We start from the raw sequence: 21,910 nt of genomic DNA, 5'->3' as shown, positions 1-21,910 counted from the left end.
TTCCAGAGCAACGGACGAGTCTTCGAGACGAAATCTGTACACATGCTGCTCTCACTTTGCGAACGGCGAGGCGATTGCTCGGGCATGGAATGAAATTGGGGAAACAGCCGGTTCATCACGATGATGAGAAGCGGACTACCATGACAGAAGTGTTGTCCGTGCTGAACTCGTTGAGCGCGTGCTCCAGTAGTTTCTGCGAGGCAGCTTGTGGGTCTTGCTCGTCGCGGATCAGATTGACGGCTTCTTGGTCCTCGATCACGTCCCAGAGCTGTGTCGGATGGGAAGGAGGAGAGCTAGGGTCAGCTTGAGCGCATGTGACAGTCTTCGGCTTGTCGATACTTACTCCGTCGCAGGCGATGATGAGGAAGCTGTCTTCGCTGCTGAGTACAGTCTCGGTGGTGTATGGCGAGCCGACCACAAATTCCTTCATCGCCGAGTCGCCGAGCGATCGTGTGACTGCAAGCACGCCGTTAACTCGGGCGTTCATGACGAAGCCGCCAGCGTCCGTGATTCGCTTCGCCTCCTGTGCATCGGAGCCTTTGTGGTCGTACGTGAGTCGCACGGCCTTGCCTCCGCGACTGTCACACAGATCGAAGTGTGGCAGGACGCAAATGATCGAGTGTCAGTGGGTTTGCCCTACCGATTCACTCGGACCGGGTTCGCTGTGTCTACCTACCAAAGCACCGCTCTTGCATCTCCGACGTTGGCTGTGTAAAGGACCCTTCTGGGGGATGACGACTGCTTGCCCTTGCTCTTGGAGTCAGACGAGTCGAAGCGTTTTGATAGCTTGCCCCAGATGCCATCGCCAGAGCCGCGCTCGGTTGATTGCTCTCCAGCTGTCGCTACTCCGTCTGCGTCCTTAGTCGATCCTTCCCTGTCCTCCTCGCCGGGCTTCAGGGCTTGCCCCGAATCGTCCTCCAGTCGCAGGAATGCTACCGCTGCGGTGCACCCGCTGGAGGAGCCTTTCTGACTTGCGAGGTTCGCAAGCTCCCTGTCGACACTGTGAAATGTGATGTTGAGAATGTCTGGGACGGGTTTGCCTTCATTCTTATCGAGCGTCTTGAGAAGGTACTGTTCAATGCGGTGCAACGCCGATGCAACTCCGATCAGAATCTGTCCAAGGGTGAGTGACCATGTATCTATCTTACCTGATGGAAGTTTTGGCCGCACCATTCGGCAGCGTCTTTGCCTGCGTGCCCGTCAAAGATGCCGAAGAAGCCTTGCCCGTGAACATCACCAAAATCGTAGATGAAAGCGTGTGCGTCTTCCATCGCTCGTCGCCATTTCTTATTCGAATCTTCCGAGATGCCAACTCGGAAGGCGAGGTCGGAGCTCGATCCATTGCTGGCGCTCTTGGCGGACGAATCAGTTCCGCTCGTCGAAGACAGTTTTGGATGTTGGTTCAAGACCTGGATGGCGAGAAGGAGACAGCAGCGAATTGTGATCGCTTCTTCGTCAGCGTTGTTGTCCCGAGCTGAACCGTGGTCGGACGAGCCTGTATATTTACGCCATGAGTGTGGATGCCATCCGCAACGGTGACCGGGACGGACTCAGCATCAGCTGATCTTCTGATGGATGTGTTGCGAAGCAAGGGAGTCAGAAGCTGTGTCAGGGACGAGCATATTGGAAGAGCTGCAAAGGAGAACACTCACTTCTCGCGAGCAGCCATGGTCCGTGCTACGATTGCGATTCGGCTGCGGTGCGATGCCCTTCCTTCGTTGCAAGGCGGTTCCGATGGATGAAGCTGACGAGAGATCAGCAAAGACTCGGCGTCGTGATGGTGTGTGTGCGTGAGTGTGGTCAGGAAGAGAGACGAGCTTCGGCGATGAGGCAGAACCTAAGATCCCCCGCCCTTCATTCCAAAGCAGGCTGACTGTGCACTGACTTCATTTTCAAAGCGCGATTCCGACGTGGAGGTCGCCGACATGTGACGTGCATCCTTCTTCTTTCGCGTCCGGTGTTTTGCACTGAGGTCAGAGCGGGTTCCTGCTTCCCGGATCTCGACTTCGCACGCTAAGACTCGCTCGCTGTGACCCGGCTCTTCGGTCTGCGTCCTTTCGTCCGGTGTCTTGGCGTATGAGATCGCGTGGACTCAGGTCGTATGATCGGGACGGCTCCACAGCATGAGGGCGCGCGTGGCATTTTCAGGATCCGAGAACACTCTCGCTCCATGAGTTCCGCGTGCGGCTTGGTCCTTCCCTCTCCATGCCCGGTCTTCACCTGTTCAGAAAGGTAGCTCTCTCGATGACGGGAGCCTCTTCGAGCGAACACCCCCGTTTCATCTCGAGATCCAGTCTTGCTTTCACCACATAAGCGCCGACCTATACGGGCATCTTCTGAACGCAGGTATGATGGCATGTACAGGACTCATCGTCAATGGCCCGCCCTTAAACTCTGGGGCCCGCCCTAAAGTCTGGGGCGCTTCGATCATGTTTGGCTTGGGTCCAACGTCTCGAGCATCGTCGATTCGACACCTCTCGGATCGACCAATTCGGCTTTGTTTAGCGTCTTTATTGCCGTCATTAGTATTTTGCATGCTAGACCGCAACCCACGGTGTTGTAAATGTCCGAACACGAAACGTCTAGCCATTGAGACGACACAATAAATTTTCAAAAAAAAAACACACCTAAACAACTTATGCGGGCTGTTTCGTCCCCAATTTTCATTCATCAGACTGGAAATTGCGTCAATTGATGCAAATTCTGTGGACTATGGCTTTGCCAATGATTACACATGGCGGCCCATTTGCGGGTCAGATCGCAACGACGCTACGAGCGCGTTCCTGCTCGATATTTTGCAGTACCTGGGTATTTTACAAGCAGCAGAGAGCAGGCGTACGCGTATCGCGGTCACTTACTGATTTCGGCAAGTGTGGTACCAGGCGAGTCAGTCATTCGTATTCTTTTAGGCGCAAAAACGCTTTTTGTTTGTTTCTAAATTGCAAAAGCTGTTTCGAATCTATTTTCAACGTCAATCACATTAGCATTTAGACGTTTCACACAGTTTTTACCTTGCGCCCTTGTAGCTGACAAAAAGCTGCGCTGATGATTGTCCGATGCGATTTGTCGTTCAGAAATCGTTTCTTTTGAGCTTTCGAAATGACCTTGGTGCATGCGACGATGCGTCGACGCTGATCGCTCTCAAGCTTCAAGTGATCGAGGTGGGAGCCACCACGCTGGATCAGAAAGCGTCGATGGACCGGTTTTGAGGTCGTTCACAAAGCGAAGGTAGCATACGGCGCTCCAGCGAGGGCTAGACCTTGGGCTCGACATGAAGCCTGTCCTTATCGCGCCAAGACAGCTCAACACGTGGTGACATCAGACAGAGCAAGGGCAGCAGTCGGGAAGACGTTCAATTGGAACGATGACATGGTGATGATGAGCGACAGTGTAAAGTGATCCTGCCGCCGACACTAGAGCTGAGAAGACCACACCGCCAGCGTGTTGCCAAACCCGTTACGGAGGACGCCCTCGTCGACGACGTCCTCATCGTCGACAGTGACCATCTTATCAACGCCGACCGTGTTGAGATTGAGCACCCACACATTGGCATCGTCATCCAGGTCCTCGAGCCACAGGATCCTCTTTTGTGAGCGCCGAGCTGTGACACGACTCTGATCGTAGTTGTCGAAGAACGAGTAGAGACCCGCACCATAGACGAAGACGTTGGTGCTGTCGGCGATGCGCATGCCAAGACCACGATTTTCATACGGGTCGGCGCAGTTCTGGAAGGGCGACGTCGGCGAGTCTTTGGACGAAGCATCCAGATTGGGATCGCGATACTTCTCGAGGGACAGCGGCTCGAGCGCACTGGCGACAGCTCGACCCGCGCCTTGAAAGTAGGCTGTCTCGGTCTGAGCGAGAGAGATGAAGATGTTGCTCGCTCCAACAATGTTGTACTGGTAGAGGATGGCATGCTCCGAAGCGCCGCCGTACATCCATACGGGGCCCTCGCACGATTCGATGAGTATGCCGCGACCAGAGAGGATGTTGACTTGGGCGCGATTGCCGTAATCGAGATCGTGGTCTGCTGTCCAGACCCACACGTTTTCGATGTAGGCGCTCGAGTCCGTGGTCAGATGGAGACCGAGGAAGCTGGCGCGACAGCCCTCCTTCAGCGGCAATTCTCGAGCGCATTTGTCCGCCTCGAGATGGGTGCCTGCGAACCCACCAAGTCGGATATGACTGTCCCAGATGGCAGCAGAGCCTTGCATGCCTTCCTGCTCGCGAATGTTCCACTCGACTACGATGGCACCAGGAGCCGGGCCTCTGGTTGAAAATATGATGTCGGAGATCTCCATGACGCCAGAATCTCCTCGCTGACCGATCCGCACGACCGGCTGAGGATCACTTGCATTCTGGTAAAGCGCACCGCCTCCCATCAAGACTGGCCAGACTTGTCCCACAATTCTGGTTCCAGGTGGGAAGGTTACCGTCGACTCGAGGTAATACGTGCCGTGGGGAACGTAGACGATTTTGCCGCTAGCGCTTGCGTCGTCCAGAATCTCCTGGAGGGATGCCGAATCATCGGTGACTCCGTCTCCAGCGCAGCCAAGTTCTTTGACGTTGACGAAGTCGGAAACGCTCGCCCATTTGTACTGAGGTCGACTGCGGCTGAACCACGGTTGCGAAGGCTTGTTCGATGCGACCAGGCTTGCCGGTCTGTATATCTCCAGATCTGAGCCGCTCTGTGCCTGCTGGAGTGATTTGCGACCTTCTGCTGCGAAGCCTTGCACCCAGCTTTCGATCACCGAGGGTTCATCACACCCGTCCAGCAAGGTCACACCTTGACCGGTTGTGACAGCAGCACGGACGTTCTTGATCGCGATGTTGTCCAAGATTAGGGTCCCCGAGTCAGGAGTGAGGATATGGAACGCGGTAACGACATTGCTCAAGCTCCAATCATAGGCCAAGATGGAGGCGGCTCCTTGAGTGCCGGATTGCGGGTTCGGGCTGGAACGCATCTCGAGGCCTAGCGAGCAGTTCTTGACCTTGATGTCGTGATACGACCAACCCCAGCTCCAGGCTTGCGTGACGGCAGTTTGGCAATTCTCGAAAGAGCTGTTGCGGAAAGTGAATTGCTGATTGCCGAGGTAAGCGCCGTACCTGCCGCCGCGGAAGGAGAGGTCGGTCATGAAGCCACCGCTGCCATTCTCCATGAAGATGCCCTGCTGAGCATTGCCGGCGTCCTGCCGCATTTCAAAGTGGATGTTGAAGAGGCCGGTCGCCTGGCTCACCTGGTGATGAACGCCGGTGCCCGAAGAAGGCGGCATCTGTGTGAGGTCGATCTCGAAGTTGAAGACGGCACGGAAGAAGTTGTTCTGGTTGATGTACCAGTTGGAGCCGTCGGAAGTGTAAGGGTCCTCATCGATCACGGCGATACCTTGGAAGTTAGGGGCGGCCAGCAAAGTGGGTCTGTCTGTGGCGCTGCCAACTAGCTGTGTGTAGTAGTACGAGATGATGGGAGACGAAACAAGATATGTGCCGGGTGGAAAGTAGACCACAGCTGGAGACACCGTCGAGCTCGCACAGCCTTGGCCGCATCGATTGCCTTGGCTGATGGCCTGGTTGATTGCCTTTGTGTCATCGGTGACACCGCTGAAAGATTCGTGCAAGTCAAACGTGCGGGTCAGCATGATGATCCTCCATGGGCGACCTCAACAAAGAGCAACGGCAACTGTTACTTACTCGCCCTTGGCTCCGAAGTCTTTGACATTGCGGAAGACACGATACGATTTGGGGTCCGGATTGAACGTTGCGTTCCCGTTGTGATCAATAAGCTCGAACCACCAGGCATCCTGAGACGAGGCCGCTCTAGCCCGAATCGCATCTGCAGAGGTTTCCGGCTGCATAGTCGTATTAGCGCTCAGTGAGAAAGGCTGAGCGAGTAGCTGGCCGCCAAAGCCAGAGGAAAGAGACTCTTGGAGCCGTCGCGTTAGGTTTGCTGCGTTTTCGCGATTGGCCCAGGCGCTTTGACTCTGTTGAAGGACGTGCGCGATGCCGTCGAGGAGGCTCTTGCCAGCCTCTGCGAGTCCAGTGAGACCGTTGCCCACGACTTGGAGGTCGCTTGGAGAAGCGTGTTGAGCCAAAGCCGGTTCTCGCTGCCCGCCGAATGACGGTGAATCGGTGTCAAGTTGCGCATCTGGAATGCTGAGCGTTTTTGGCGCTTCTTGAAGTGGAGGGCTGAAGCTCTCGATGGACTCTTTCATGTCGAAGCCGGCACCGGGACTTGATGGAGCGGCGTCAAAGGACTGCAGCACTGCTCGGTGGATTATTGCTAGATCGCGTCCTAGTCGATCATGATGGAATCGCACAGCGTTGTGCTGACTGGCGAGGACATCGCAAGCAACAACGCTCAAGACGGCGAAGGCCAACAGGAGGCTTCGAAGAGCCCTTTCGCCCTTCTTTCCGTTGTGCGCAGCAGGTATGTGACGGAGAAGAAGCATGGCGAGGTCTTTGATCGAGGAGAAGATAGAGCGGAAAGTACGGGTCCTGCCTCGAGCGCTTATGAGGATCGCGTTAGTCATTGAAGTACGAAGATTGGCGCCCCTTGACTGTGCTTACGTTCTGGCAGACAGCCTCGGTGTCTTCCGCGCTGTCCTCAAGCGAGTTCGGCTGATGCATTTGCGATTCAGGAAGTGTGGGTACGCGAACGAGCCAGTTGAGAAAGGAGACAGCTTCTGAGGGTATGCAATCCTCAAGCTGCAGGCCGTTCCGTTCAAAACGTTTGGCTTTCGAGACGCAGTTCGCGGGCATCGCCGCGCAGCTGCAAACACTGAACAAGCATCCGCTGCATCCCAACCGATTCGCTCTGGCTCAGGTAGGCTCCGGTGGACAACATCTAGATCGTAAGCAAGACGCTAGATGCAGAACAGGATCAGGCTCGTACCCGCAAACGCAAAGTACCCAAAGATTGCAACATGTCAATTATGAATTTGATTGCGCTGTTGGGCAGAAAGGAATTGACGGAGCGAGGTCGGCAAGAGGCAAGGGAGTTGCTCGCGCAACTTCTGCTGTTCATCATCAGCATTGCTTCGCTTCACCCCAGACACGAGCTCTGCAGGCGAGGGCCTAGACGTGTGGCAGAGCCATTCTGTCGGCAGCTTCGAGCAGAGGCTTGAGGTGATCATCTACCGCCTTGTAGTCAGCTCGTTCGAGCCGCCCCGCGCCGTAGCTGTAGACTACTCGGAGGGAAGGCGTATCATATACACTCCAAAAGAAGTAGTGAGGTTTACCTTGGAAAGTCTCACCTCGCAGAACTTTGTGGGGCCCGATTTGAGTGGAGTGAACCGGCCAGTGCGCTGTCATAAGCACAGGTATCGAGGAGCCGTCATGGACGAAGGCAGAGACGAAAGGAAGTTGACGATGCATGTGCTTGACCGGCCACCTGTTGCGGTAGTGGTTGCGCGTGAGGGCGGCCATCTCTTGAGGCAATGCCCACCGCATTTTGCCCGCTTAAAGCTCAGAATTGATTCGATGGCGGAGAACCTCGTCGTGATCGTGTATGAGGCGAAGAGAGCGTTCTGAAGAGCCAACCGGCCTGAGATCGCGGAAGCTCGAGAAAGATTCGGGCTCCCGTGACATAATGCTCGGCGGACGTTGCGGCGTCCAACCGCTGTGACGGTTTCCAGCCTGTACGTCTCCGATTGAAGCTGTCGATGAAGAGGGAAGGTCATGCTGGGTCCCCAATTCACTGTTGAAGCTTGCACTTTGATCGTGGTCAGGGTCGTTCATCAACGAGCTGACGAACTCCTCCTCAGAATCATTCGGCGTCACCTGGGGAGTGTCGAGGTCATTGAGGATAGCGTCCAAGAGATGGAAATCATGTTCATCGAGCTGACGACCGGTTGAAGAGGAGAAGTCATCAGTGACAGGGGGCTGCGAGAGGGAAGGGTTGCTCCAAGATGGCTGGTGCCACTGGGATGAGGACCATTGCCGATCAGAAGGAGGAGAATTGCTACTCTGAACGGCCGAGGCAGGATTCAGAGACCAGCCAGGGATGCTCCGCTGCCTATCACCGTCTGCTCCATGCTGATCCATGGGAACAGCATGGACCAAACAGCTTGCAAGCAGGTAGATGCCGAACAGCACAAGACGAGACAGCATTCTGAGCAAATGACTCTTGATGGTAGTGTTGTTGGTCTTGAGGACAGGAATAGACAGGAACAGTGTTTGACTTCGGTGGAGTCGGCAAGCCTGCCAGACTCCGTTGACAATTGCCTCGTCTCTTGCAGCGACCCGCCGCAAACGGAGCGTGGCGACGGCGTTCTGCTGCAACGGCGGGGCGCTGTGCTGTCCGAATCATTGCACGACAGGGTGGCAATCCTCATGTTGCTACGCCACTGGTTGCTGCCAAATTTGATTGCAATTGCATCTACTAGTTGAACGATACAGGCCGGGTGCCAAAACCGAACCTCAATTGAAAGTAACGCCCTTCTGCTCCGGCACGGTGAAGCCGAGCTTGCCGGTCTCGAGGCCCTTGATGAGGTTCCGCAAACACACGGCTTCCATCTCGGTTTGTGTTTCCAAAGTCAGAGTTCCGACGTGAGGAAGCAGTTCGACCTTGGAGTCTTTGAGGGCAAAGAGACGGTCGTGAATTTTGGGCTCTGCTTCGAAAACATCGAGACCAGCGCCGGCGATGACGCCTTGCTCCAAGGCCTCGGCCAGCTCCTCCTCTTTGATCACGGGTCCTCTTGCAGTGTTGATGAGGATGGCGTCCTTCTTCATGATTTCGAGTTGTTTTCTGCCGATGAGGCCCTTGGTAGCCGGTGTGAAGGGACAGTGCAGTGAGACGACGTCGGAGATTTGGAGCAGCTCGTCAAGCGTTTTGAAGTATTGCATACCACCCTTTGCTGCCTGCGATTCTAGGTCTGAGTCGAGCTGGTTGCGATTGTGATAGACGATCTTCATACCCAGAGCGTGGGAGGCCTTGTGTGCAAATGCTCGACCGATGCCACCAGCACCGACGATGCCGAGCGTCTTGCCTCGAGGGTCCCTAGCGTCCAAGAAAGAGAAGGCAGAGTTGAACTTGCCCTCATTCATCTGGGACTTCGCCCGAGGAAAGCGTCGGAGAGCGCCAAGAAGAAGGTAGAGGGCAACATCTGAGGTGGCATCGTCTACGGCCGTGGGCACGTTGGACGCTTGGATGCCTTTGTCTGAGAGGGCCTGTACGTCTAGCTGATCGTAGCCTGCACCGTTGTGCACAATATAGCGCAGGGAATCTGGAAGCTGAGAGACGAGCTCCTGATCGAAGCGGCCGGTGACCTTGATGGAGCGAGCCCCTCCGAAATGGCGGTAGATGCCTACGACTTTTGCGTATTCGCCTCCGCTCTTGAACTTGTCGATGAGCTCCTGCCGTGACTTTGCGTTTGATTCGACCACATCTGCTATGTTCGATAGCTGTTTGAGTTCTGGAGTCGCCAGCTTGATCTGGTCCAAAAGAAGGACCTTTGGTTTGGCAGCTGCCGAGGAAGTCGAATGGAAGTGACTGCGAGATGGAAGGAACGAGCGGTTGCTGGCTCGTGTCGACCGAGCAGTCACACGTGTGATCTGTTGAGCTACATTCATGTTTGTTGCAGTCAGACTCGCGATGACGATGATGATGTGATGTGATGTCGCTTGAGATCAAGCAAGCAGGAAGCAAGCTACCCCGCACCTTAGTCGTGATTCTTATCCGTGCTCAACCGGTCTTTCAGAAGATCCCGAAGGCTCGTAAAGCCGCGAGAGGCGCCAGATTCCAGTGTGGAATACGTCAGCATGACTCTTTCAGGGTCCTGTGTCGTGCAGGCCGATTTTTTGGTTTAGGTTTGAACTTTTCTTCTTGCACGACTCCACAATTTGACCTCCTCCTTCACCGTTCAGCCACCACCACCACAACATACCTCTCCATCAGCATCACTCTGCTAGTTCTCCTCGCCGCGTGAAGGTCACATACACCCTCTCTATTCCTTCAGTCCTGGTCAATCAAGGCCAGTGTCATCATTTCAATCATCCTTCGTTCTTTTTTCTTCAGCCTAAGCTTAAGCTGGCCTGCCGCATCCTCGGCATCAAGTACACCGATTGCCTCACGGTCTCTACTGGCAGTTCCATCGTTCACAGCCACATTCAAGTCGCGTATCGCATACGGCTCCGAGCTCACGCCTTTCGGCATGAAGCGAGCAGCTTCCACTAGTACAGGCGGGGCAGGGAGCAACTGGAAAGCTCTCAAGAAGACGCTCGGCTCGGATGCATCCACCTCTGCCTCTTCCTCGTCTTCAGCAAAAGGCGCTCGGAAGCTGTCCACATCACGACCAAAGGTGAAACGTACAAAGACACATGCAGTCATCGAAAACGAAGAGTCGGGAGGCAGCAAGTCCTCCAGCCCTGCTCCCACCTCATTACCATGGTTCGCCGAGGATATTTCGCCACAAGACCTGGAGCTCGTCAGGCAAAGTGCATCCGACAAAATGTCGCGCAGTGGGCAGTGGGAAGGGATCATGGACGCCAAGCTCAAGAAGAGTGTCATTCTAGGTGGTGTATCCGCCGACGCGGATCCGGCCAAGAAGGAGCCCGGCAACTACCTCGCCATCGACTGCGAGATGGTGGGTGTAGGCGTCAATGGCTCTGAATCCGTCCTGGCACGCGTTTCGATTGTCAACTTTCACGGTGCCACCATTCTGGATCGCTTCGTTCGACCGCAGGAGAAGGTGACCGACTATCGAACGTGGGTGTCTGGCGTTCGGCCCAAGGACCTCAAGAATGCGCCTTCGTTCAGCGAGGTGCAAGGCGAGGTGGCGAATCTGATCAAAGGCAAGGTGCTGGTGGGACACGCGATCCAGAACGATCTGAAAGCGCTGCTGCTCTCGCACCCTAGACCGCTCATTCGAGACACGGCGACGTTCCAACCACTGCGCGATCTCGCCAAGACCAAATACCCGAGCTTGAAGAAGCTAGCCAAGCTGGTGCTGGGCATCGACATTCAGCTAGAAGGCGAGTCGCATTCGTCGGTGGAAGACGCACGTGCTACCATGGCCGTGTTTCGCAGTCAAAAGTCGAAATGGGACGAAACACTCCGCTCCAAGGGCCACGGCGGGCCGGCGGCCGTGGCGAGGTTGGCGTCGCGGTCAGCGGGCAACAAGGTGTGGAAGGCTCCTGCCGACGGCGAGGCGGTGGATGCTGCTTCGCCTGCGTTGAACAAGAGGAGCATGAGTTCGGCGGCTGGAGGAGCACTGCAGGGCACTGTGAGGTTGAAACCCAGGATGGCTGCCAAGGCGGATTGGTGGAAGGACTCTATGTGAGACGAGTTGTTAGAAGCATCTAGAGATGTGCTTCCTTGTTGTTTGGATTGTTGCGCACTTCGCATCGTGTACTTTTATGCATCGTCATTCATTTTACCCCTTTTGCGAGCGTTGCGTCAGGGAACAACAGTGTCAGAATGGGAAGCGAAATCATTACACAACGCCCAGGGGGTTCGGGTAGAGTACAGGGGTGCAGAGCTTATAAGACTCTGTATGCATTTGGAGAAGGGGAAGGATCGAGTGTGAGTGAATGTGGAGCTCGGGCGAGGCCGAGCCTCGTATTTTATGATGGAAGGTATGTGCTTGTCGACGGAAGGAAATGCTCATGCGGCTGGTGCGGCTGGCTCTTCCTTCTTGGTGAGGTGAGATCCGATGAGCTTGGCCATCTCGAATGAGTCCACGGCTTCCTTGCCGAAGATGGAGGTGAGCTTGGCGTCACAAAGAATCTGAGATGCGGAAAAGAGGGAGGTGCAGAGAAAGAAGATGTCAGTCCCTGAGGCTAGAGCGCAGCAGGCAGGTGCGGAATGGATGTCTTATGCGGAAACATACCTGACGCTTGTTGCTCTCGTTTTGGAGGTTATTCGACTTGATGTACGCCCACAGTTGCTTGACGACGGCGTGGCGTGGCATCTCGTCACCACCGCACACCTCAGCGAGCTTGGGCGAGAGGATGAGAGGCCTGTTGAACGGGTTGTTGGGGTTTGCAGCCCTCTTCTTGCGAGGCTCGTCGTCGTCGTCATCGTCGGCGGCAGCACGCTTCTTGGGGGCCTTCTTCTTTGGCTTGGGCTCCGCTTTGGGCTTTGGTTCGGCTTTGGGTTTGGAGCCGTTGGACGCTGAAGCGGACTTGGCAGGTGCGGGTTTGGAGGTAGCGGAAGAAGCGCTAGAGGGAGCGGGAGTGTGGCCACCTCTTACACCGCCGAGACCGGGAAGAGCGAGACCACCCGAGGGCGGCGCGGAGGAGGCGCCATTGTAGGCATGGGTGGGTTGAGGAGGAGCGGGCATGCCTTTGGAGATGTGATCGAAGCAGTCGCGGATGACCTCGTCGACCTGCTTCTTGGATGCGGAAAGATCGAGTGTTGGAGGGAGGGCGTGTGGTGGTAGCTGAGAGAGTGAGTTGCGGACCTTCTTGGCCGAGATGGAGCTGAGGTCAGCGTTGTTGAGGATCTGGATGATGGCGGGACGGAGGACGGCGACGATGGCCGGATCGAGAGGGTGAGGTTGAGACATGATCGTAAAGCGGAAGAAGGTCGATCAAAGCGACAGTGTGTGACTAAAGAGAGGCGCAGTAGGGTTTGACGAGCAGAGGTACTGGAAAGCAAGCGCTGAGGAGCTATGAGCAGCGATGCTTGTCTTTGATGAACGATGGACGGTGCTTCGATCGGTAGCAAGTGTGGATTCGCGTAGCGCGTCGAGCGAGGGTTAAGCTGAAATGGAGCGGTTGGTGTTGAGCGTGCACGGACAGCAAGGCAGCAGTCGTGGTGGCCGGTGTGATAGCAATAGGGTGACTCAGCTGTTGCAAGGAGAGTAGCGAATGGGATGGCAATGTGCTGAAAAGAAGGACGAGCACAAGATGGTGTTGAAAGTTGCAAGAAGAGAAGCAAAGCCTGGCTGAACCAGAGAACGGCAACCAGCAGCATCAGCAGTCTGCATCTATTCAACTCTGAGTTCATTCGGTCATTTGATTGATTGATTCCATTCGAAGAAAGTGGCTCAAGCGCGACGCAAGCACAGTAGTGTCTCAGGCTCAACACTGCGTTGTGTAGCCGCCTTTTTTGTCGCAGAAAGTGTAATTGCGACGCAATGCCCAAACTCTAAACCGCAGCTTGCTTGCTCAGTTGACTGAGTGAGAACGCGACTCGAGCCAAGCGACGGCTTTCTTACAGGCGACGCGATCCTGTAAGGCACGGCACAGCGTGGGAACTGCGGATCGGCTCAGTTGCAGTCGGACGAAAATGGCTGAGCAACAAGATCCGACCTCATCGGCGATTGCATGCTCCACTGGACGCCGAAGAGGTCTCGGTTGAGCTCGTCTTGCTGCTTCGATCACCAGGAACGAGTAGATGGAATGCGTGATCTGCAGAGCGTGGTGGGTACGGCAGGCTGCTCTTCGGCTTTTGCCGACCACGCATCGGAACAAGCGCTGGGTTTGGGTGGAATTGTGATTCAGACTCGCTCTTGGTTTGCTCGTCAAGCACGCTTCACAAGCGGATCACCCGCACCTTTTTTGAAAGCCGAGCTTCTGTCCGGATGCGATCCAGCTGTGTGACATGACGAAAGTCAAATGGAACTTCCGAGGAGCCTAAGTGCTGATCGAGCATCGCCTTGATCATTCATCGATCGAGCGCCAGCTCCAAGGAGCGGGTACGGTGTAGGTATCTCGTGAGCTGTTCAGGGTGCTGTGCAAGCGACAACATGCGAGCCAAATTTCCCTCACGCCGGTCCCTGAATCGACGCTGCTTTCACTCGCACTCACGCGTGGCCTGTGCAGTCAGTCACACACCCTTCTCCTCCACCACCCATCACCACTTTGCCATCGTCACTTTCACCATCTTCGATTCGCAGACGGTCCCGCACTTGCCTCTTCGACTGCGTGCTCGGTCAGATCTCCCAAAATGCGCAGCAGCTAAGCCATCCAGTCATTCCACAGCCTCATACACGCTCAAGCCTCGACCCATCGGCCGCAACCGGGTCTTGCTGACCGGAAGCTCGTCATGGCGTCTCAACTACCGCCAGCTCAGCCTGAGCAGGGGCAAGCTGTCACTAATGAAGCACCGGCCTATCGCTCCGTTTCCAGCCATCCTGTCCGCGCCGACTTGGACAAGCCAGTCCCACCCACACCTCAGCTAGCAAATGGACACCAACCTGCTACAAGCTCCGGGCAAATTGCATCCGCGCCATCGATGCATCCTGACATGGATCAGCGCAAAGGACAATGGGCCAACCGATCCGACACAGACGCATCTCGGGTCTACGAGCCACATTCCAAACCAAGAGAGGTCTTTCTGCGTGTGCGCATACAGACCATCGAGAGGGCCAAAAAGGATCTCACCGTCCGCTTCGACGCCCTCACAAACCTGCCACACTTTCGCGCTTCCTCCTACCCTGGCATCACTCGCACCTACCGGCAACTCTGCCTCTTTGCTCTCGCTCTTTCGCTCTCTAGCCCAGCCATCATTGTGCCCGCCTTGCCTCTGCCGTCCACAACAGCCAGTGGCTTGGAAGATACCCGCATTCTCCGCCTCATGCTCGGCAGATGGTTCTCCCGGGTCCTCGCAGAGCCAGCCCTACGAGATCACCCAGAGACTCGCAACTTGATCGAGGCCGACTTTGCCTACTCCCCCACTCCGCCTGGAACTGGCAGCTCTGCAGCCGCTCGAAAGCGCTTCTCAAATGCCATGGCGAGCGCTGCTTCCGTCGCTTACGGCGGTGTCGATACAACCGGCGGTCTTCCAAATGGCGTCCTTGCCACTTCAGCTTCTGCATCGACGGGGTCTCGCATCAGCAGCGGTGGTCTCGGCATCCTCGGTCTGGGCGGCAGCTCCAAGGGTCTCAGCACGTCAAGGAGCGTCTATGATGACGACGAGGATCTCGTGGCTGCCAGAGCGGAAGTCACTCGACTCGAAATGCAGTTTGCCGACGCTGCCGAAGCATCCGAGAAGCTCGCTCATTCCCGTCGCTCGCTGACCGCCGCTCTGACCGACTTTTCGGTGAAGCTCAACAATCTTGGAGCAGTGGAGGAGATTCGACCACCATCATTGCGTCTCGGTCTTCCGTACGTCCTCAAACGCACAGCCTACACCGCACGCAGTCTCGGCGAGTTGCAAGACGCATTAAGCAACACTGAGCTCTTGACTATCGGTGATGCTGTGGCGTATCAGTCCATCAACGCAAGAGCAGCTAAAGAAGCCATGCTCGCGCGCAACGCCCTCGTAGAAGAACATCATAATGCACAGAAAGCTACCGTCAACAAGAAGCGGGAAGCCGAGCATCTGAAGATGCAACGCAACCTCCGCGCAGATCGAGTCGACGACGCACTTGAGGAGCTCGAAGAGGCCAAGCGACACGAGCACGCACTCGCGCTCCATCTCAAGAAGATCAGTCAAGAGCTGCACAACAGCTTGCAGAGCCACAGCAGATACGCGCATCAGGACTTGCAGCAGGCGCTGGCGGAGCATGCGAGAGGCAGCGTCATGTTCGCGCGGCAGCTGTTGAAGGAGATGAGAGGTTTGAAAGAGGAGCTGGACAATTCGGCCAGGAGACCAGATAGCAGGGTTCAAACGCCTCAAAGACCTTCGCAAGGGTTGGCAGGTACGCCCGGATCCGCGAGACCACCATTCGCGCACATCGACTCGGATCGCAGCAGTCCCGGCGAAAGACGTTCTTTGACTCAGTCGAGACCGGACGGTCTTCCCAACACCGGTCCATCCGAGTCTGGGCAGAACAACGGCAGACCACCCTCCTTCTTGCCCGACAGCATGCGCAGATCGACCAGCTCAGCTTCGACGACGTCTCACAACGTCTCGTCGCCACCGCCGCAACCGCCAGCACTGCGATCACCCATGCCCACCACGCCCAACGCCTGGTCAGACCCTTCCCCCATGGGCACGCCCAGTCTCTCGCAATCCATGCACGCAGCATCGGGGCAACCCATGTCTCGCAACAGCACCCAGGACGATCCCTTCGCCTCCGGGTTCAACTCTGCTGCCGGTGCTGGTGGCGGCAGCGGTCCTCCTGGCACCCAGTCCATGTTCCTACACCGTCCCAATCCAGCCAACACGCGACCGAACCCATTCGGCACGCTCAACTCGGGCTCGTCAGGAACAGCCAGCGGGCGATCGAGGATTTCGGCGTCCGAAGCGGCCAGAAGCCTGGCTGGCAAGTTCTGACCGTTGCTCTTTAGAGCTTCAATGCATGCACATCTTGCCAATTCGAGCAGAAGCACAGACATCGTCAGAAGACCGAACACGTGATGCAAGAAAGACTTTTGAAAGCAAATGTGAAAAGGCGGAACATGAGATGTGCGAGATCCTTCCGTGAGAGGTGTGTCAGGATTCAAAGTGAAGAGAAAGAATGCGGGTTCCATGCGATGTGTGGTATCGGTGAAAACGAAGCAGATCAGCTGTAGAGGGCGGCGCCCATCCTTCTGGCTGCGGTGGAGCTAGGCGTTGTGGGTTCTGGCGGCGCACCACCCTGCTGCCTGCCTTCGCCGGAGAATTGCCTGTGGTGGCCGCCCCCGCTGCCGGAGTGCGGGCTCGACGGCGGACCCTGCGACATGTACCCCGGTGCGGGCGCTTGAAGCGGCGGCAGCTGCCTCGAATGCGCCGCCAACGGCGACGGTGGCGGGTAGTGACCCCTCCTAACAGCCGACGGGGTCTGGGCCGCGTACGGCGAGGTCGGCTGCATCGATGGCGACAGTGGTCCTGCAGCGTGCGGATGCGACATCATCCGGTTGTGTGTGGGCGTCTGCGAAGACGGAATGAAGCCGTCCTGTCGGTGGGTCGGCGAGAATTGGCCATAGACGCTGCCGGCGGGCGCAGGCGCACCGATCGAGAGCTTGTGCAGCGGGGTCGAGGTGGCACCGCTTTCTGCGGCGTACGGATCAGCTCCACGGGACGCACGACGGCCATGGGAGCCGCTCTTCCTACGTCCACTCGAGCTGCTGGGATGAGGATCCTGACCGTAGTCCGACTCCTGCGATTGCTGGTCCGACGCAGAGGCCGAGAGACCGTGTCCACCCTCACCATCGTCGCCGTTCGCCTTGGCAGCTGCCTCCTTGCGTCGCATCAGCAGGTATCGCTGTCGGCATTGGTGGTACGACCTCGTGCCAACCGCACGCGAGATGAGCTCCCACCGCTGGCCGTGCTCCTTGATCGCCGCGCGCAGCTTTGTGTCCTCCTCCGAGGTCCATCGTACATACGGCAGTCTCTTTTCGGGGTTCTGGTTGCCGCCAAAGCTCTTGCTCTCGCCACTTCGAGAGGTGCCCTGCGAGCCGTTCGATTTGGAGCCGCGAGATCCATCCTGCGCGCGGGACAACCGCGAGCCAGATTTGCGTCGCGATTCGCCATCCATCATCTCGTCATCGCTGCTGAGACTGCCGATGGGACTGACACCCTCGTACTCCCCTGACTTGTCGCTTCCCTGCGACGGGTTCTGGCTCGCAGTAGCTTGGTCGGCAAGCAGATCGAGCGCGCTCAACACCTGACTGCCGCCGGCGCTAGGAGGTCCGCTTGGGGCATAGTCGTGGTATGGGCGTCCTTGCATGAACGGATCCGCTCCCTCGGTCTGCGTTCGAATGCGAGGTGCGTGCTCGCCAAGGAAAGGAGATCCGTAGGGCTCAAAGTCGAAGGCAGCAGACGAGACTCGTCGGCGCTTGGGACTCTCGTGAGCCATACGGAGCGGACTCGACTGGACGGGATAGGGTGCAGCGCTGTAGCCGTAGGGATCATACTCAGGACCAGGTCCGCGCTGCGTGGTGACGGAGAGCGGCGGAGGGTAGCCCATCCCGCGGTGAGGTGGCTCGCGAGGGTAGTACGTCGGGTCGCCGCCCGGAGGAGGAAAAGGAAGCGGAGGGCGTCCGGCGCGCATAGAAGGCGAAGGAGCCGCAGCGCCTGGGTTGAGCGTTTCGGCAGCCTGAAGAAGCTCGTCGATCCCGGTGAACGAAGACGCAGAGTCGACCCTGCGGTGACGGCCGGACCAGCTCTCTCGGCGATCGTCTCCTCGAGCCAGTTCATCGAGTTCGCGAGCTCGCACACCAGTGCGTGGAGTGTTGGGAATGCTGGCAACGGATTTGGGCGTCTTGGGCGGTCGCTCGGCTGTTCTGGACGGCGGCGTGCGCGGTTCCATTCGGTACGGCATGTCTCTGTCTTCGCTTGCTTGTCGCTTGACAGGGGAAGCATGCGAGACCGGGAGGTCCGCAGCAGGTGCGAGGACCTGACCATTCGAAGCAGCAGCCGTGGACGTTGGCCTGCCGCTCTCCTGAGAGGTGGGCAGCGAGCCCGACTCGACAGGTGAGCTGGAGGCCGCCGCCGCAGCGGCTGCTTGCTCCTTGCGCAGCTCGCGTAGTCGTCGAGCAGCCAACATGAGGTGCTCCGTCTCTGCGTCGCCCATGGTAACGTTGCGCTTCTTGCGGTTCTTGTCTCTGCGGCTGCCCGAACGACTGGGTGTGGTCGGAGCGGTGCCAGGCTGGCTGAGATTGCCGGGAGTGTGGCTGCCAAGTGCATCGGCGTCCGTGGCATCAGCTGGGAGATCGCTCGTCTTGATGCCGCCAGAGACGAGATACGGTCGGAGAGCCTTGAGCTCGCTCTCGAGCTTGTAGACCTGGGCCTCTGCATCCCTGACACGAGTTTTGAGATGCTTCTTGTCCGTAATGAGTTTGTTCCTCTCGCGGATAAGGGCAGCAGTAGGAGAGAGGTCGGTGTCGACTTCGGCTAGACCGGAGCTGGAGATGCCAAGGCCCGTAGTGCCAGGCGATGGAATGATAGCATTGTTCTCGCGCGGGGAGGACTTGAAGCTCGGACTGCTCATGATTCGCTGGTTCGTGTCCGCATTGAGACCTGCGCTATCGCTCTTGAATGAGGAAACCCTATTGTGGCTCGAGGTAGGGCCGGAGGCGGCAGCTGCTTTTGCTCGATCGGCGAATGTAACGACGGGCGCGGCAGTAGCCGAGCTGGAACGCCTCTCGTCGAAGCCCTTGGCTTCTGCGCGGTTGAGCAAGGCACTGAGCATCTTTGCCTGAGCCTTCCATCCGTCCAGCTCGGCCTCGAGGCGATCTGTGACGTTGCGGTTTGCGGCAAGAGCGTGAGCATGTGCCTGCTTCATCGACGAAATGACAGAGAGGGCGGTGAAGCGCGTCGACTTGAGCTGGGACTGCGCTCGATCGCGGGAGTCGGTGAGGGTTGTGCATCGGGACGCGAGCATCTTGACCATCCCGGCGAGCTCTCGCTCCCTTTCGCTTGCTGAGCTTTCGTTGGGCTGGTCCAGTCCCATGTTGGCCAACGACCCAAGCACATCCTCGAGGCTGCCTGACTCTTCAGCTGGTGAAGGGGGGTCAGCAGCGTCACCGTTGGTAGTTGACGAGCCGTAGACAAGCATCTCGATCTCTTGCTTGGTGGGGCCGACGCCTACACCGAGCATGGGAAAGGAAAGATGGCCGAGCTTGAGAATGTCGTGGTCGTCTGCATCGTCTTCGTTATCGTCTGGTCGGAGTGACAATGGACGAGCAGCGAAGGCTGAGCCCAAAATGGGAGAAGGAGTGAGAGAGCGAGCGGGCGAGTGAGAGGGCGAATGGCGCGAACGATAGGAGCTGCGATCGAGAGGACGTTCTGCTGCTACTGTGCGTTCGTCGTTGCGGTCGATGCTCGAGCGCCGACTGGCTCTGCGCTGAGACGAAAAGGAGTCGTCGGCGTTGCGATCAAACGAAGTGCTTCCGCCACTGAGACGAGCAGCGGCTCTGCGAGGGCCCATGTTTTCCGAGACGGTGGTGGTCGGACTTGTGTCTGGGAGTTGGTCATCGTCGTTGATCCTGGAGGAGGAGGCGACTGGATTCTGAGGAGGCCGAAACTCGTTGTGAGAGGTGGGAGGGGTGGGCAGAGCGGCCGACTGCGCTGGCGGGGTCGAGGGGGCAAGCTGCGACTGAGTTGTGGCTGCGTCGGTGGTCTCCTTTGCGCTCGTTGTGGACGTCAAGGCCGATGACGACGACGAAGGCTGCGTAGCGTCTGGACGCGCCATGTTGACGGTGGATTTCAACGCCTTCAACGGCTCGCCAGCGCTTCAGAGGAGATTTGTAGTATGTTCCGATCTAGGACAAGGCCAGTTGCCGATTGCTGACAGAGGGTGAAACCGAAGTGGCGCAGATGAGTGTTCTGAGTGCGGATTGGCCGATGGGTCTGGGCGGATGCTTCGGCAGAGTCCGAGACGGAGTTACTATCGAGGGATGGACGAACGGCCGGGATAGAGCGAATGCTGAAATGTTGTCGACTATCAGAGAAGCAAGGAGGACAGAAACTGTGAGACGCGGACAAGTGTTGGTTGAAAGCAAGGCGAAGGTAATGGATATCAAGAATGGCGACGGAGCAATGAGCGGTGGATCAATCCGAGCTCGAGAGAGTGTTGGAGGCTCGAAGGATGACGGAAGCGTGGCTCAAGACGGACAATGACCAGCGGCACAGAGAGCGGAGAGGGAGAGGGAGAGAGACACACACACACAGAGAGGCCGAGAGATGGAATCGATGGCTGAATGGATGGATTTGGAACCTGAGGTCTGAGTCTGAGCATGTAGCGGCTGCTGCTGCTGCTGCTGCTGCTGCTGCTGCTGCTTTTGCTGCGCGAAAGTGTTGGTCTGCAGGCACACGTAACTCTGTCTCTCTCATGGAGAAAGGAAAAAAAAGAAAAAACAGTCACAAGGCGAGGGCGTGTTGATTGCTCGCGCCTACCGCTCTCGTGCCTGCCTTTGTCTCTGTGCCTCGTTGATTCGCACTCTGAGACAGGCGAAATATCCAGATGCGAGAGAGCTCAGCTCCGATCTTGTGTGTGTAATTTCAGTTTCTGCTCTCTTTTCTCCTTCCGTCTGCTTTCGGCGGCGAGGATGTGATTTGGTCATGCAGTGGCTCTTCTCAGCTACTTATCGGAGGATACCGCCGCCCTCTCTCCTTTGGTCCAACTGCCCTCGATCAGCGTCCGTCGCCTGGCTTGCTTCTTGATGCCTTTGGCTCTCGGCCTCTTGACGAAGCGGAAGTCAAAATCCGTGGCAAGGTGTCGTCGTTGAGCCTGCACGCCCTCCTTCCTCCGTTGATGCCAGGCTGCACACCTTCTCCCAAGCATTGGCAGGATTGATAACCAAGACTGTCTGTGAGTCTTGACAGACGCTTGCGCGATCACTGGAAGCATCTGGTACAGAGACAATGCCACCACATTGAAGCGAGTGACACGAGTTGAGAAGCGACCTCAGGGTCTGCATGACTTGGGGCGGCAAAAGAGGCCAGGCAGGGTCGAAAGTCCGAGCAAACAAAACAGGGATCGACAGCATGCTTTTGGCTGGCGTGATGCTGCTGCTGCTCTGTCATCGAAAGAGCCCTTTTTTGGAAATGCAGCTGCAGCGCGTTGAAGACGCGATTCAGGCGAGAAACTTGGCTGCCAGGCGTGACGAAAAAACCAGCCAGCAGATCGCACGATTGCGATGTCGGCCAGATGCTCCGACGGAGCGCCTTAACACCGCCAAAATTCACCTCGCCTCGACCTTTTGCTTCTCCAGAAGATCTGACTCGAAGGTCAAACACACAGAGAGACGCGCACACAAAACTGTCTCAGCTGATTTGGACGGCCAAAATTCAGGTTTGTTAGGCTCAGCACGCTCACAGTCTGGGGGCTAGGAAAATCGGCTTCAAATCGCTGTTTAAAAAGTTTCAATTGGACGTGTTCACTTTGAATACGAAATTTGAAGCATCAGGCTGGACGCCTGGTCCGGCTGAGAAGAAGGCAAAGACGTGTAACTCGCCGAAGGGACCAACCGACCAGCAACGCACGGGAAGCAAGCAAGCGCCAGCGACTCAGAGACTTGGCTCGAGCCAATTCTCTTTCGCTTCAACCAGTCCAAAGGCAGCGAGCGAGCGTGTCAAGTCTTCCAACACTTTGCCGCT

The 21,910-nt window shown here is 57.0% G+C and overlaps 7 protein-coding genes across 7 annotated transcripts; 2 read left to right on the top strand and 5 right to left on the bottom strand.

Moving 5' to 3' along the window:
- Positions 1–115: 115 nt before the first annotated feature.
- On the bottom strand, positions 116–1,669 carry PSEUBRA_003896 (Protein phosphatase 2C (PP2C)-like domain protein; the record flags this gene model as incomplete). The annotated part of the gene is made up of 6 exons (XM_059465236.1): positions 116–268; positions 344–578; positions 677–1,071; positions 1,149–1,409; positions 1,508–1,568; positions 1,653–1,669. 6 exons carry the CDS (start codon positions 1,667–1,669, stop codon positions 116–118), a joined length of 1,122 nt encoding a protein of 373 aa, XP_059320491.1.
- A 1,744-nt stretch (positions 1,670–3,413) lies between these two features.
- On the bottom strand, positions 3,414–6,446 carry PSEUBRA_003895 (Pectin lyase fold/virulence factor; the record flags this gene model as incomplete). The annotated part of the gene is made up of 2 exons (XM_059465233.1): positions 3,414–5,598; positions 5,689–6,446. 2 exons carry the CDS (start codon positions 6,444–6,446, stop codon positions 3,414–3,416), a joined length of 2,943 nt encoding a protein of 980 aa, XP_059320490.1.
- A 1,969-nt stretch (positions 6,447–8,415) lies between these two features.
- Positions 8,416–9,567, bottom strand: PSEUBRA_003894 (D-isomer specific 2-hydroxyacid dehydrogenase, NAD-binding; the record flags this gene model as incomplete). Its single annotated transcript, XM_016437468.1, has 1 exon — positions 8,416–9,567. One exon carries the CDS (start codon positions 9,565–9,567, stop codon positions 8,416–8,418), a length of 1,152 nt encoding a protein of 383 aa, XP_016291027.1.
- Positions 9,568–10,148: 581 nt separating this feature from the next.
- On the top strand, positions 10,149–11,276 carry PSEUBRA_003893 (Exonuclease, RNase T/DNA polymerase III; the record flags this gene model as incomplete). Its single annotated transcript, XM_016437486.2, has 1 exon — positions 10,149–11,276. One exon carries the CDS (start codon positions 10,149–10,151, stop codon positions 11,274–11,276), a length of 1,128 nt encoding a protein of 375 aa, XP_016291026.2.
- A 323-nt stretch (positions 11,277–11,599) lies between these two features.
- PSEUBRA_003892 (SWIB/MDM2 domain protein) lies at positions 11,600–12,503 on the bottom strand (the record flags this gene model as incomplete). Its single annotated transcript, XM_016437472.1, has 2 exons — positions 11,600–11,722; positions 11,826–12,503. The coding sequence occupies 2 exons, from the start codon at positions 12,501–12,503 to the stop codon at positions 11,600–11,602; spliced, it is 801 nt and encodes a 266-aa protein (XP_016291025.1).
- A 1,685-nt stretch (positions 12,504–14,188) lies between these two features.
- Positions 14,189–16,162, top strand: PSEUBRA_003891 (Vps5 C-terminal; the record flags this gene model as incomplete). The annotated part of the gene is made up of 1 exon (XM_059465223.1): positions 14,189–16,162. One exon carries the CDS (start codon positions 14,189–14,191, stop codon positions 16,160–16,162), a length of 1,974 nt encoding a protein of 657 aa, XP_059320489.1.
- A 229-nt stretch (positions 16,163–16,391) lies between these two features.
- PSEUBRA_003890 (SANT/Myb domain protein) lies at positions 16,392–20,003 on the bottom strand (the record flags this gene model as incomplete). Its single annotated transcript, XM_059465221.1, has 1 exon — positions 16,392–20,003. One exon carries the CDS (start codon positions 20,001–20,003, stop codon positions 16,392–16,394), a length of 3,612 nt encoding a protein of 1,203 aa, XP_059320488.1.
- Between the last annotated feature and the right edge of the window lie 1,907 nt (positions 20,004–21,910).

This window comes from Kalmanozyma brasiliensis (assembly GCF_000497045.1).
Source record: "Kalmanozyma brasiliensis GHG001 unplaced genomic scaffold PSEUBRA_SCAF3, whole genome shotgun sequence".
NCBI lineage: Eukaryota > Fungi > Basidiomycota > Ustilaginomycetes > Ustilaginales > Kalmanozyma > Kalmanozyma brasiliensis.
This window is presented reverse-complemented; position numbering and strand designations above follow the sequence as displayed.